The sequence below is a fragment of the Ovis aries genome, chromosome 25 (assembly GCF_016772045.2).
Source record: "Ovis aries strain OAR_USU_Benz2616 breed Rambouillet chromosome 25, ARS-UI_Ramb_v3.0, whole genome shotgun sequence".
Classification (NCBI taxonomy): domain Eukaryota; kingdom Metazoa; phylum Chordata; class Mammalia; order Artiodactyla; family Bovidae; genus Ovis; species Ovis aries.
In genome coordinates, this window is record NC_056078.1 from 23,776,904 (window position 1) to 23,793,823 (window position 16,920).

The window sequence follows — 16,920 nt, forward strand, 5'->3', positions numbered from 1 at the left end:
GCCTACCAACATGCCTTTCATACAAAAACTGACCAAACCAGAGATTATTCGACCAACTATATCTTTATCTAATTCTCACACACCAAACCAGAATTTCCCTTACCTTAAATCATCCCAGAACCAGGTACCAGGAAATAAGAAACCTATCCTATAGAACAAAGCCTGGAAGAATTAACCAAATTCGTCAGTTCTTAACTGTTTATTCTGTCCAGTTTGCCTCTCCCTGGAAAACCTCAATAAAGGCTACAGTCTTAAGATCTCCCCTGAGTTCTGCCTTCTCATTACCTTGGTATCTTCCTCCTCAGCTACGTGTGGCATGCACTGACCTCCTCTCTCTAGAATCAGTGAGCATAACCAACTTCCTCCAAGCTTCATTCTCATTACCCCTTACAGCCACAATGATTTTACCTTACCACTTCCAATATGTACATTCTTAGAACAGGTATAAACTTTACACTTTTCATTATAAAGTAGCTGATGACCACAAACTTACCCAAACAAAAGAGTCTTAACTGTAACTTTCCTCCCTTTCTATGGCACATCCACCAAAATGGTCATTGTGTTCATCAACACCTTGTGTTTCTTCTGTGATAAAGATATGTAAGACAAGGTGTTTAACCGGCAGTAACTGACATGGTAGAGAAGACTTTTACCCAAATAATTACATAACACGAAGTTAGCAATGCAACCTACTAATTTACTGAATGACAGAGAACTGTACTAGATACTGTGCAAAATATATCACTTAAGTTCTCTTATGACACACCAGAGAGATGCATGAGATGGCACTTGATCTGGGCAATATTCAAGACAGAAACAGAAATATGCCTTAGAAAGATTAAAGATGGATAAATTGGAATGGGGAGATCAGGTAGAACGCTACTGCCACAATTCTTGCATAGACTAGTAATGATCTAAACTAAAGCAAAGAATTTTAATTGAGATAGCAGGAACTACGGGCCCCAGGGTGTAAGATAATTAGCTCAAGATAACATATTTAGCCACTTGCAAATGCAATGAAGACACAAGAAAGTTACTGAGAGTAAGATTTTGGCAACTGAGTCAACACTTGCTACAGGTTAGGAAGCTGACTCTAAGGTGAATCTAAGGTTTAAAGCTAAGTGAATTGAAGAAGCATCAATAAATAAGGAAGAGAGGCTATTTCAGCAGTTTGTTGTAGAGAGCTGGAGACAGCTAACTCACAGTACAGTGGTCTCCATTTAAACTGTTCCTTTTTTGTTCTCCACATTTTATCTTATCATTTTAAAACTCCACATTATATCTTCGTATTTTATAATCTCAGAAATGCCTATTTATCTTTCTTGATTTTCTTAATGTATAAATTTTTCCCACAGTCAAGCACAATATAAGCAAATGTCCCATTTTTTTATTAACAGCCTTTTTACATACTAAGCAAATAAATTTAGGCATACTTGTATTAAAATAATTATGTATGCAAAAGTTAGAGTAGAAAGCTGCAGCCAAATGCATTTATTTTCAATTTAAAAGACTGCTTATCACTTTGGGAAGGGCAGGTTTGAAAGGGTGGATAAGCAGGGAAGGAAAAAAAAAATGATTTAAGAGTCTGTTCCCCAAACTACCAGTACACAAACTATACCTTCTGTTATAGACGGAGTACCTGTGTCCTGCCCCCACTTCCCAAATGCACATTGAAACTCTATCTTCCCATGTGACAGTACTAGGAGGTAGGCCTTTGGGAGGTAATTAGATCCTAAGGGTGAAGCCCTCATTGACGAGATTAGTGTCCTTTGTTAGCTCCCTCACCCTTCTGCCATATGAGGACACAATGAAAAGATGGCCACCTTTGAACCAAGAAGCAAGCTCTCAAAAGATAACAAATCTCAGCACCCTGATCCTGGATTACCCAGACTCAACCACCAAGAGAAATGTGTTTGTTGTGTAAGTCACCCAGACTACATTATTTATGTTGTAGCAGCCTGAATAGACTAAGAAATCTTCAAATTAAGTATTCAATAAACTTCTGAAAATAAACAATGAATCTAACTTCTATCATTTATGTAATTCTCACAAGAACAACAAAAAATAATCTCTTTTTTCTGTTATTACTATGGATCTTTAAATTCTAACAGTAAAGGAATTTATTTCTTGCTCCAATACACTACCTTTAACTGAAATAAACATACATTTTGGGGAAATTTGAGTATAACTTTTTAATATGAGTTTCAACAAGGTAAATGAGAACTAAGCATAAAGAAGTATATACTTTTATGATGAGCACAATGTCTAGGACAAAGTAGATAATCTGTTGAATAAATGCCTGAGTTTTAGTTATAAATAAAAAGATATTGTCTATCTCAAAGCAAATACAGAAACAGCATATTAGCTACTTCAGTGTAACACTTACTTTTCTTTTAAGAAAACATTTACTGAGCATTGTCCACATGCCAGGCATCGTTCTTTGCACTTCAGTGTGATAGCTCACTTAATCCCTACAACTACCCTTGGCATGATTATCCTCATTTTAGAGGAGAATACTTAACACAAAAAGACTAAGCTATGTGCCCAAGATAACAGCTAAAAAATAAAAGATAAGTGCCCAAGATAACATAGCCAAAAGGGTACAGGGTTTGTACCAAAGCATTCTAATTTCAGAGCCTATCCTTTTATTTGGGTTTCCCTGGTAGCTCAAACGGTAAAGAATCTGCCTGCAATGCAAGAGACCTGGATTTAATCCCTGGGTCGGGAAGATCCCCTGGAGAAGGAAATGGCAGCCCACTCTAGTACGCAGGCAAGAGTATCTATAAGCAATTACAAGTATCTTTTTTCTAATCCAAAATATAGCTTTATACACAATGTTCTACACCTTGTTCTTTTCACTCAATTTATCTTATAATAATGTGCAAAATCCTCCCTCATTCTCTTAACTACATAGTATTTACATTACATTGACTAAATTATTTTACCAGTTCCCAACAGACTGTCACGGGGGCTTCCCTGGTAGCTCAGATGGTAAAGAATCTGCCTGTAATGCAGGAGACCTGGGTTCGATTCCTGAGTCAGGAAGACCCCTTGGAGAGGGGAATGGCAACCCACACCAGTATTCTTGCCTGAAGAATTCCATGCAGAGCTGGGCATGAACGAGTGACTAACACACAACACTGTTGGGGCTTCCTAGGTGGCGCTAGTGGCAAAGAACCCGCCTGCCAATGCAGGAGACCTAAGAGATGTGGGTTTGATTCTTGGGTTGGCAAGATCCCCTGGAGACAGGCATAGAAACTCACTGAAGTATTCTTGCCTAGAGAATCCCATGGACAGAGGAGTCAGGCAGGCTACAGTCCATAGGGCCGCACAGCCAGCCACGACTGAAGCAACTCAGTACACACACACTGTCACAATGTTGTTGTTTTTTTCCCCACAATGTTGTTTCTAATGTTTTGCTGTTATAAACAATCCTGCAGTAACACTCACTTTGTATATATACAAATGTAGCTATCAAATCAACAGCTATACTCTTGGATTTCTCGAAGAAAGGGTATGTACATTTGTAATTCTGATATATGACAACAAAATAGCCATTATAAAAACCTATGAACCTTATTTACTGACAGCCTCACTGCAGAGATGGTACTCCAGTCAAACACGGGTCTTCTGCACTTCTCTTAGTATGAATGAGGCTGAAGAGTACTCATGGTTTAAAAGTCATTTGTACATCCTTTTCTGTGAAGTGCCTGTTCCTATCCTTTGCCCATTCTGCTGTTTTTATCTCATCAATTTTTAGAAGTGCTTTGTATCTGAGATTTACACTTTGATTTTAATAAACTCTATATATTTTCCTGTTTGTCTTTTACCTTTGTTTACAGTGACTTCCACCTAGCACAAAATTATCTTTACTTCCATGCAACTTATATTTTCTATGCCTATTCACAATTCAGAATGTATTTCCTGACTCCAACAAAACAATTTTTTTTGAGGGATGTACATTTTATTGGAAACCTTAAATACTCTTCAGACAGAACACAATGTCTTCAATCAAGGCTCCCATGTGGCCTACAGGGAAAACTGCAATTTCTGAAGGGCAAGGAGAGGGACAGTACACAAGATGAGTGCTTAATTTGCCAAAAGGACCTCCTCACAAATTTCCAAAATAATTTTTTAAAAATCAGTCCATTTTCTTCAAGCACATTTTTATTATAGCTTTTACATTTAAATATTTGATTCATCTGGAATTTATCCAATATATATATGGCATGAGGTAAATCCAACTTTTTAAATTCCTAGATGATACTCCTACTTATATCAAGGTCATTTATTGAATCTCTCTCACTTGAATTTTTTTCTCCATGCTTATGTCTGGGCTCTATATTGTTTTATTGGTTTTAAATGTCCACATGTAGGGCAGTTTTAACTACCAAGGTTTTAAAATTAAAACATGCTATTAACTATATTTTTCTTTTTTTCTGCTCATATTTTTCAATTTTCCTAACTACTCTGGTTTATTTTTTCCATATGAACTAGAGAATAATTTGTCCGGTTCCTGGGGAAAAAAATCATTTGGTATTTTTATTAGGATCACATTAAACTGACATTAATTTTAGAGAAACTGATAGGTTTATGTAGGCTAGGCATGCCTGTCCACAAATGTGGTTACCATTTACTGAGGCTTTCTGTATCCCTCATAAGTGCTTTCAAGTCTTCTTTATATTCAAGGTGTTGCACATTTCTTAGTTCCTAAGTCATTGTATCTTTTTTTGCTATTGTTAAGTACCGACTTTTGATTGCTGCCATCTAATTGGACTTTCTTTCCACTAGGTTTGGTTTTGTTTTTTAATTGAGGTATAGCTGATTTATAATATTATGTTTCATTTCAACTTTACAACATAAGGATTCACAATTTTAAAGATTATATTCCATTTATGGTTATTATAAATTATATTAATGTCTATTCATACAAATATACGTAAATATATTATTGGCTATATTCCCTATCCTGCACATACAGCCTTATAGCTTATGTCATATATAGTAGTGCCTCTAACCCTATTTGCCTTCCCCCTCTTCCCTCTCCCCACTGGTAGTCACTAGTTTGTTTTCTGTATCTGTAAGTCTGTTTCTTTCTTATTCACTATTTTTTACATTCCACATACAAGTAATATTGTACTTTTTATCTATCTGACTTATTTCACTAAGCATAACATCCAAGTATATCCATGTCATTGCAAATGACAAAATTTCATTCTTTTCATGGCTGAGTAGTATTCCATTGCATGTCTGTGTATACACACACACATCTTTATCCATTCATCTGTTGATAGACACTTAGATTGCTTCTATATATTGGTGACCATAAATCATGCTGCTGTGAACAGTGGATTACATATACCTCTTCAAACTAGTGTTTTCTTTTCTTTGAATATATGGTCAGGAGTAGAATCAGTAGTCCTTTTTTCTTTCTTTGAAGAACCCCCATACTGCTTTCCACAATGACTGCATCAATTTACATTCCCATCAACAATGTACAAAGCTTCCGTTTTCTCCACATACTTGCCAACACATCATCTGTGGTGTTTTTGATGGTAGCCATTCTGACAAGTGTGAGGTGATAACTCATTGTGGTTCTCATCTGCATTTCTCTGATGATTAGTGATGTAGAGAATCTTTTCTCTACATCAGACAGGCCTGATGGCCATCTGGATGTTTTCTTTGGAAAATGTCTATTCAGGTCTTCTGCCCATTTTTAAATCAAGTTGTTTGCTTTTTGATATTGAAATGTATGAGCTATTTATATATTTTGAGTATTAATTCCTCATGGGCCATGTCATTTGCAAATATTTTCTCCCGTTCAGTAGGTTATCTCCATTTTGTCAAAGACTTCCTTTACGGTATTCACCAGGTGAATTTTTTTTTTTTTATTTGGTTGTTTGAGGTCTTAGTTGTGGCATATGGGATCTAGTTCCCTGACTAGTAACTGAACCCAGGCCCCCTGCCTTGGGAGCACAGTCTTAGCCACTGGACCACCAGGGAAGTCCCTATGGTTTTAATTTTGACTTTGGGCAAGTTATTTAACCTCCTGAAGTTCTATTTCCCTCACCTAGAAAACTGAGCTAACTGTACTCTGCAGGATGGATTTAATGCTTTTGGATAATGTATAAAGGATTCAGCACAGTGCCTGGCACATAATGGTGGTTACTGTTATTTTCAAATGTCCGCATCCTAGTACCTAATATATTCTAAATAATATTTCTCACTAGTAAGTTTCTCCAACTACAAGGTGGGTATCTTTCATCTCCCCCTTACACTGTCATATTAACTTCTAAGTATTTCCTTCTCCCCTTACTCCTAGTAGCAGAGGCTTACTCAGCTCCCCAGCTGAGTGCAGAAATACTCTTAGGTTCAGGCAGAAGTAACAGCAACCTTTCAGAATTTTACCTAATTATTCTTCAAAAAATAAGTGCAGGTCCATAAAGTTCATTCTTGTTGGATAGTCTAGTTATGTCACCTATAGCTGAGGAATACCTTGATCAAAAATCAGGAAGTATACATGTGCTGATTCATAAACACTTGGGATCAACTATGAGAAGCCATCACAAACTCCTTCAAAGAATTTATAGGTAAAGAAAAAAATTTCCTCCCACTGTTTTCAGAAGCTCTCCTTCTGAAATTAAAACCTGGTAGCGAGTTCCCTGGTGGTCCAGTGGCTGATACTCTGGGCTCCCAATGCAGTGGGCCTGAGTTCAATTTCTAGGCAGGGAACTAGATCCTACATGCCACAACTAAGACCTGGAACAACCAAATTCTGCTTAGGGTCTCTTTTAGCCTTACTTTATTCCTTTTCTCACTTTCATTTCCCTTTCACAAAAGCAAGATCATTATTTCAGAAGGCACATTTCTCAGGGGCTCTACATGCCAGCGCACACACAATTAATAGTTAAAACTATTTCAGCTTTCAACTATTTCACAACTTCTATGTGACATCTTGTGACTTCAAAACCTTTGTTTCCAATAAAACCTGGAAATCATAAAGTCAGACATAATTAACTAATAGGTTTTTGTCAGTTAGATGAAGCAAATGAACCTATTAATAAAACTCAAATAAGCATTCTATCAAATGGTACCTCAAATGTTCTATCTATATAAAAAAATTCAAGTTTACAAAACAGATGAAACAGAGTAGGCAACCATTTAGATTACTTCAAATTTACAAAGGTGTTATATTGCTAGGTACTTTAAAACAGTCTTCCAAAAGCACAAAATTAAGTATCATTAGTGGATTATTAATTTCTTCAAAGGCTGGAACCAAGGAGAATGTTAAACTGCTATGAACCGAAGAGTAAACAAAAATTTTAAATAAAACACTTCATGCCGTGAGTTCTATTCTTTCTCCTCACTTACAGTACTGAATTTACTGATTAAATATTGTTACCAAGTTCAAAACACAATTCACCTCACCAAACCTTTTCTCTCTCCTCCTAAAATAAAAGTTAACATTCCTCCTCTTCCAGGATTCCCTATTTCTATTCACGATTCAACCAAGGATCACACCTGGCTCTTTCCACCTGGCTCTTCCCTTTACTGACCATTCACTTCCATCTGGTTACCAAAGCCCATCCATTCTTTGTCTCCCTAATCTCATGCTTCCTTCTTGTTTTAAAGAGCTACTCTCATAGTCTAATTAATTTCTCTACCTCCAAATTCTCTCCCTTCTATAAAAGCCAGATATGACCTATTGCAAACTACAGATATCAAAAGATCATCTACCAAATTAAATTCAGGCTTCCTAACTTCATTAACTCTATAATCTGACCTCAATTTTACTTTTCTAACCTTCTAGCTCACTATTTGCAGACATTTCAGTTAACTGAACTACTATTTTCTCAATAGGCCTCATATCTGCCTATTTCCATTTGAGGTGCTTCACCTATAAAGCACTCTTCTTCATTCTTTCCTCCTTGAAATACTATATATTCTTCCAGTTCATATGCTATCATCCCTTTAGAAACTCATCTACAATCCACTCCATCCCAAATGGTTATACTATTCATCTCAACACAGCACTCTGTTTATGCATTTATAACAGCATATTTTATACGCATTTCTATCTATGTACTTAAAATATTTCTTCCCTTCTAGATCTTCAAATGATAATGATCACACTACACTTAGAAGCTTATCAAATAATATATGTTTTTAAAGTCTCGTAAGTATTTTCTAGTGAGTTTATCAACTTTGTAAAGTGAGACAAAACTGTGTTAATTTTTAAAAATAAATTGTTATTGTTCCTTTTAGATATGCTAAAATTAAAGATGTTCTTTCTCCTTAAGAAATAAACGGGGAGGAAATAAAGAATAAACTGATGTATATGTTTGTGGTGGCATTACTTACAACAAAAATCTGGAAACAAATTCCAGAAAATAAAAGAACACAAATTTTGGTATATTTAAATAATAAAATGTTAAATAATCATTAACAACATCCCCACCATAATATCATTTTAAAATGGTATTTTAAAACTATAGAGATATAATTACTAAATTGTTACTCAATTATTACTGAAAAGTAGTTGAGAAACAAGAACATATTCCCAGTCCATAATCAGAAATATGTTAATATATGAATACAGAAAAACTGTCAAATGACGGCAGTATTTATCTGTGCATGACAGCATTATGGTTGATTTTTATTTTCCCTATATTTTCTGATTTCACTACCAAGAATATGTAATAAAACCATCAAAAACTAAAAATGTGTTATTTCAAAACAGTGACACCCAGCAAAAGAATAAAATGAGACTAAACTTAGATATTAATAAAGAAATAAGGTATTTTTAAAGAAATAAGGCAATGGCACCCCACTCCAATACTCTTGCCTGGAAAATCCCATGGACACAGGAGCCCGGTAAGCTGCAGTCCATGGGGTCACGAACAGTCAGACACAACTGAGCTACTTCACTTTCACTTTTCACTTTCCTGCAGAAGGAAATGGCAATCCACTCTAGTGTTCTTGCCTGGAGAATCCCAGGGACAGAGGAGACTGGTGGGCTGCCGTCTATGGAGTCGCACAGAGTCAGACACGACCGAAGCAACTTAGCAGCAGCAGCAAGGTATTTTAAAGTAAAGTGAAAAACACATTACTAAAGGATTACAGAATGTTTTCTTCATGGCCTAGAAAAGCTGAAATAAAATTCTGCAGTGCTAGAACTGAAGAAAAATGAGTAATTATGTAAACAAAATATTATGGCTTAAAGAATGCCATAAAATTCAAGAAATTTTCCTTTTAACCAAATTAACTCCAATAATACAATTATATTCAGCATAGATTTTTCTTGCATGTAAAGTAACCATAACGATTCATCAAGATATAAAAATAATTATTGCCTTTTAAATTCCATCAGCATGGAAAAAACATCCATAGAAACTGAAAGGAGAAAACCATGGGCACTTTAATATGGTTTATTTATTAATGATTTCCACTTTTCTACTTAACTAACACAATCCTAGTCCAAAGAAACTCTATAACAATGGCTGAATACATTTCCTCCATTGTTTTAATATGTATCTCACATATCTGATACACCTTTTGCCTAGGAAAATTTAGTATCTATGAAGTGAGACTTTATTTCTTCAAAACAATTTTAAAAATACATGAGGTTTGTGAAAAATGACCTTTTACAACAGTGCTACATTCATAAGACATATTGGGGACACAGAACCCAAAGAATACAGTTGGCCCTCCTTTTCCATGAGTTCCTTATCTCAGCATTCAACCAACATGTGGATGGAAAATACAGCCGACCCTTAAACAACATGTGTTTGAACTGCACAGACCCACTTACAAATGAGTTTACTTCAATAAATACTTGGATTTTCATTTTACAGATCTTTAAGTGTAGGGAAAAGTTTATGTTCGATTAGAGATCACAATATGTGGAATCATAAAACTAGGGTTTGAGTTCTAATTCTATCCAAATTGTTTCTGCTTCTTGCCCTTGGGTAAGTCTATTCAGTTTCTGTTTTTAAGGTAGAGTTAACAGTATGGGGATTTTCAACTGCATAGAAAATCAGTATACCTAACACTGAAGTTGTTCAAGGGTCAACTACATTTGGGGGGGGGAAATTCGGGAAATTTCCAAAAAGCAAAACTTGAATTTGCCATGCCAACAGTTATTTACGTATCATTTACATTGTATTTATAACTATTTACATTGTACTAGATACTATAATCCAAAAATGATTTAAAATATATGCAAAGGTTATATGCAAACAGCAGCACCAGCATGCCATTTTATATAAGGGACTCGAGCATCCGTGGATTTTGCTATCTGCAAGGGTGCTGGAACCAATCCTCCACGGATACTGAGACACAGACTGTACTTATTCAAAGGCAATGGAAACTAGACCACCTAGGCTGCCATCTGTAACAAGAATCCTTAGTAACTGCTCAAATTGTGAAACTGAAATCTTTCATACTCCTGTTCTTTCAAGAAAAATATGTGGCTCCATTTCCAACCAGATAAAAACACTAACATATCAAACACAAAGACAAAATCATTGGTTCCAAATCATTTTAAAAAGCTTCTATTTGTTAGACTGCTCAGATTAGGCATCTACTATTACTGCTTCTCTTCTGGTTAATGGATTTATAAAGCATTCTCCAAGCCAATGCATCCTACAGAGAGATACCATGGCAGACTTGATACAATATAATTAACCCAAAGTTCCAATGTTAACCACCAAGTCTGTTGTGCCAGGCAGTTACTATGGACCTTGGATAGTAGCACAGCATAGCATTAGCACAAAGGGATACAGAATATGATATATAACAGAATAAAGAGAAAGAACTGGGTGTTACCACAGTTAAGTTTTTGTTCCTTGGTTTAAATATTCTTCATACCACACACGGTTATAATGAAGTACCAAAGTGGTATCACAATGCAAGCATCTCGGTAAAATAATGATTCATTTCAATAAGCCATCAGCAGAATGGCAAAAAAAAAAAAAAAAAAAAATGTGCATTAGAATTTGATCTGCCTCAAATAGAATATACTATTGTAAATAATTTTAAACATAAGCACAATTTAGTGAATAAGGTAGGAGACTGGGAGACTTAAATTTTCAGATTCCATTTATAGCTTTTCACCAGTCACCTGCTGTTTTGACAAGTTACTTACCAACTTGTGCTGCCATTTCTCCGTAAATTTATCCCCTAAGATGAGGATAATTCTTGCAAACTGTGTCACAAGCATTTTGAAAGGAACCATGAGTTATTGTGTAATGCTCTTGAAATTCCTCAGATGTAGGGTCCTACACAAAGTAAAGTATTATTATACATCTCTCTAACAGTAGTCAACTGTTTGCATTATGATTTTTTCCCTACTCTCGACACTGTGACTCTTGGACACTAACCTTTCTCATAGTAAAGCGTCCAAAGCAAGCCTCCATTCCTGACCCAAGTAATCATTTTTTCAAGTCTTCATATCATCCACATCATTCTCTTCCTTAGAAGGTATTGTGAAAATTGGGAGTTATAAAACAGCTTCTTTGGTATTATATGCCTTGATTCCTTAAGCAATATATGGTATAATTTGGAATTTTTAATCTACTATAATGTGGATAATTGTATTTCCCATGTTTATATATCTATTTTCCTATATTATTTTTCAAATTTCAACTTTTTTTTTAAAGGAAGTCATTTATAGATTTATGTTTTATGAACAGAGAAAACAAGTCAGGAAATGAAGAAGCAAGAGAGGCAAGCAAATTACTGCTATATGACCCAAAGCGTTTTCACTGCAATGATCAACAGCAGAAATTACCATTTAGGGACACAAAAAAACAGAATCAATGCTCATAATCTTTTTATCTTCTGTAGAAGAGTTGAGCACAAGCTGTAATAAATTTTCTCATACTATTCAAAATTTTATCTACTGGTGGCTTTGCAATGAAGTCAGTCTTTGGTTCAAGAATAAAATATACATATTTGAATTTTTAGTTTGTGTTGATAGGAGTATTATATCTGAAACAGAATTCTCACCCTTCTTACAGGGTTCCTAAAATGGCTTCACTTTGAATTTACGCACAGGGAAGGGACCAGGGAGGTATAATCAAACATGATGTCTTCACTGTATAACCTTAGTTATAAAATAGTAATTTTTGAGAGATTTTTTTAAAGCTCTCAGAATTACATTAAAACAATGATGGAAACTAGCTTCCTCCTAGATGAATAAATATTCCTCTACATTGTAACATGGCAGGGGCAAAACTTTGTGGGATAAAGATAAAAACCACAGAATTTAGAGTGGTCTAGTATTTGCTACTCTAGTGATTAAACTTTTAACATCAATTTCCTCATCTGAAAAAGGAGGACCATAACACATGTCAGCTGATATGCAAGACTGCTGTGAGGGTTAAAAGAGATACGTAATCCATTTGAAATAACTTTGTACATCATAAAAAGTTATTAAAACAGTCATTTTAACATAACTATCACATTATTTGCAAATTATGGATATAAAACTTTAGCACTATGTCTCACAGAAAACAAAAACAGATGTGTAAAACGTATTTAGGACCATGGACACTAAATCTTATCTATGGCTAGATAGTGAGTAAATAATCTTAATAAGAAAAGTACACTTCCTAAATGTTATCTTAAAATTTCAGAAGCAAATTTAGAAGTACAAAAATAAAACAATTTTACTTAGGTGGACTGACCTAACACTTTGAAGATTAAATATACTATCTACCTGTTAGCTATGAATTAAGGAGGAAATTGAGAGGTTCTAAATTTTAAAAGGTTTAAAAAAATTCCTATGAAGGAAAAATATATACAAGAAAGTGAAATAGATATACACACACTTCTGTGCAAATAGTTCAGAAAGAAGTAGTAGTGATAGCAAGGAATATGCGTATACAAGAGAAGGAAGATGAACATGGACTTAATCTGCATTCTTAGTATAATAAAGGAAATCAGTGAACTCTCCCCAGGTGGTTACTAGAATGTCCAGAATGGAAACTTCTCCCAACAGGCCATAGGACAAATCTATTTACTACACTGTAAGGGTAGAGTCCTCCAGGAGGTTATCATGCCTCTCAAGAATAGCTTATCTACGAATAAGGCCATCTCTTCCTCTTTTACTCCTTAATATTTAGTATGCTTATAAAGTGAATTTCTGTAAGAAAACAATTCTTAGCTCTGTTTGCTTTCTTCATGACTCAAGTTTAAGGCTCTGACGAAGTGAATGATGTTTATTATACGGTCCTAAAATTCAACCAGACTCATTCTCTTCCCAGGAGACTTTAAAACAAATTAAATAAATTCCAAATCTTTTCATTCATTTCTCAAACTCATAATTGTTTTAAAAATGGTTAGGAAGAAGCACATTTAAATCATTAAGGAATTATTCCAAAGGGAAATAATTTTAGTTAAAAGCATTATTACAGTTTCCACCCAATCCCCTTTAATCAAAACTGATTTAAGATTAAGTCCCTATCGGAGCAACTACCTCCGTTTGACATTTTACTTTTCCTACCTATGTAACTCGGTACACTTCAATACATCATTTAATTTGACCTTCTAGTAATAAAAAGTTTTTCTCAGGATAAAGACTCTCTCCTATAAAGCTAGCTATTTTAGCTCCAGATTTACTTTCTGGCTATTTATGTGATCAATCATCGAATTAAACTTAAGACTTCATTTTTCCCAGAAATCTTCAATTCCATCCAATGACATTTCTCATCATTTAAACTTCCTAGTCTCAAAATACATGCCACGTCACGTAGAATTTCAATTCTCTCTAGTTATTTCATTTACGTATACCTTAATGCCCAACCAAGGCTCTGAATTTTTCGAAGATAAAGTTTATGTATGCCTTTCATTTTTCTATCCCATAGACTGTGCCGTACTCTGAATAAGAAGGGAATCCTAAAGAGGTATCAAAACTTAGGTAAACCCACCCTCCCAACTTTATATTGCCAAATAATGGTTCCAGGATGAAGCAACAGTGATATAAAGGTCACAATGCAATCATCACAATGTCAACATGACCACAAAGAAGCCTCTTCTGGCGAGTGAAGTTTCTCAGAACCTCACCTATAGGGTTAAAAGCTGTTCAGGTACCAAGTCATTATACTTTAGCACATGGTGTCTACCACCCTTGTCTTGGACACAGAAGAGATGTTAAATAACATTTAAAGAATTTAAATCTTAGTAAATTTTAGTAACAATATTGGTAATTTCTATGTGCTAGCTTTGTACTTTCTACTTGCCCTGTAGCCTCTCAGAAATTACTAAAGCAAAACAGAGATATGTTCAGATACATTTGTGGGGCATGTTAAGTGTAAGAATAGTAACAGCCCCATTACCACGAAAATCTCAACCTGAGGCAGTATTCCAAGCTAAATAAAAAAGGTAAAGGACTCATCTGCCTCTGAAGCAGTGATTACAAATAGGTATCAACAAATTACCACTCATGTTTAACAACATGACAATCTCAATGTCTAAGATTATGAAAATCTGATGATTCCATAGAATATTCTTCACAAGGCAGAGTAGAAGAAAACTACCATTTACCTTGTTTTGCAATAATTAAACCTCTTGTATTAAGCATCACTACCATTCATCCAAAAAAAATTAAATTACAAATTAAAGCAGAAGAAAAGAGATTAAAACTATCAACAAAAAAAAGATGAAAACTACACAGTAATTTACAAGTCAGAAGAATGAGGTTGGGCATGGTGGTGAAATGATTATGAAAAATGAGTAACATGCTTTAACACCTTTAATATCTTATACCTTCATTAACCTCTTAAAAGACTAACAAGAAAAAAACCACTTAAATAATGATGTGGTAAAGAAAAATAACTGCCATAGAAAACACTTAGATGCCATTATTGTTAAAGTTAAAATAAATTGTCAATCAGTACAGCTGTAATCTTATCTGAATTTACCATCTTAAGAATTAACTTTTAGTTAACACAATTGAAAAAAAAATTCACAAATTTCTAAGTGTGGTAATATTTGACTTTAAAATACGTATAACAAAGAAAAAAGAACATGAAATGTGACCAAATTCCTCAAAATTCTCATTATCCTACAAATTATTTTAAATTTGGTTTGTATGGCTACTACATTATCAGGACATCTCACAGACACAAAACTTTCAATAGCTAGTGTTACTACTTGAAAGCAGGAGACTAGGGAAATAAAAAACATGTCAAACTAAATAAAACCATGTATTTAAAATACAACAGAGAGAACAACAGAATAACTAGGATTATGTTTTAGTCAAGTAAAAAGGTTTCATCTTAAATTTCCCCCCTTTCTGATATACGGAAAGCACACAGTAAATTATACATTTAAAACCTGCTCAGTGTGGCTGAACAGTACTTATAAAAAAGGACCTACATACTGTATATTCTTTATCAATATACTCAGTATCAAAGAAGATCTATATACTGCAAGGTAGTTTTCTATTGTTTTATATCACCAAAATTAATTTCTGAAACCACAGCTCCATACATTATAATAGCAGCAGTTAAAAAAAGAAACAAAATAAGTTCTTAGAAGCATGCAAACTGTAAAGGATATATTTAATGCCTAGTTTGCTTTTAAAGCTTCGTCAAAAAAACCTTGAGTTTAGCAAAATTGTTTGACATTTCCAACTTAATATTAACTATTAGAAGAGCAGACAAAAAAATTTTCAACTTACCTGGTTTCTTTCTGGATTTTTCATGACCTAGCTGCCCTAGATCATTACATCCACACGTGTACACTGTTCCATCATCCAGAACAAATACAGTATGTCTGAGTCCACATCCTACATCTCGAACCTTTTTATTTACAAAAAAGTCACTTTTTCTGGGCTCTAGTACAATTTCTTCATCAATTCCACCCAAACCTAGCTGTCCAAAAGAAGCATTTCCCCAGCACAACATGTTTGTGATTCTTCTGGTCTTCCAGCTTCAATAATAAACTCCCTTCTGAAACACTGGCAAGTTGGTGGTGTCCCTATGTCTGAGAAGACAGAAAAGAGTTAGTATGACTTCAAAGAAAACAATGTATAATTGCTCTTTCAAGTGCTAGGCTACAATACTCACTTTGTATTAAACACGAAATCTATAAGGTGCTACGTAAGTATCATTCAGTTTCCAAAACCAATCAGTGGTATATTCTTAAAATTATTACATAGAAACGTTCAGGAAAAATATATCACTTCCCGTGACTACAAGACTTCATTATTAATTAGCTTTGACTTTTTGTTATCTTCTGATAGACTAACTGAAATATTAAGTATCTTGACGAAGTTAATCTTTTTTTGCTTTTTGCTTTGGATAATTTCAGTGGGAGTAAGATATAAGACATCCGTCCACTGCCCCCAAAATCAGATATATACTCAGTGAAAAACATAACACTACAGAAACATAAACACTTGCAATCTCCCTCGAGTCACAGAATAAGTGAATAATTAGACTTTCTCATAATACCTACCTCCACATTAACAGAAAACTGAAGTTCTTATCTGTACTAGGAAAAAAACAATAATGGAAACTTTGAGTTTCCCACAATTTAAAAAGACTCTTCCAACTATTCAGTTAGAGGTCCCAAGGAAAATTATAGTTCTCTAGTTAAACACTTATCTTAAGAAAAACACCTCCAAAGATCATACCTTACAAATCAAAATATTAACACTCTGACCTCACAATTATATTTAAAAACTAAACCAGGGTACCTAATTACAATACAAAAGTATGCAGCTTAAAGATCAAGACTCTCCGCCAAAACTCAGCATTTTCTATTACGAGTGGTAACCATGACTGAAAAATATTTCCCCAAGGCAATCTATGTCTATCTATACCCCTGACACAATTATTTGAAGATGGGGGGAAAAAAACTGCAAATACCATTGGCACTGTCGATTTTTCAAGAACAGAAATGGGGACTGGG

General features: G+C 34.5%; 1 protein-coding gene across 13 annotated transcripts in view; it reads right to left on the reverse strand.

The window, feature by feature from the left end:
* Window positions 1-16,920, reverse strand: part of HERC4 (HECT and RLD domain containing E3 ubiquitin protein ligase 4) — a 128,233-nt gene that overhangs the window by 110,108 nt on the left and 1,205 nt on the right. For 8 of the 13 annotated variants that reach the window (XM_060406833.1, XM_042240932.1, XM_060406834.1 and 5 more), the window contains exon 2: window positions 15,686-15,990. In XM_060406833.1, the coding sequence (XP_060262816.1) occupies window positions 15,686-15,911 (226 nt within the window). In that variant the 5' untranslated portion in view covers window positions 15,912-15,990. Of the gene's footprint in view, window positions 1-11,146; window positions 11,280-15,685; window positions 15,991-16,464; window positions 16,496-16,920 lie in introns of those variants that run through there. The other 5 variants (XM_060406832.1, XM_060406831.1, XM_042240931.1 and 2 more) reach the window with 2 other exon arrangements.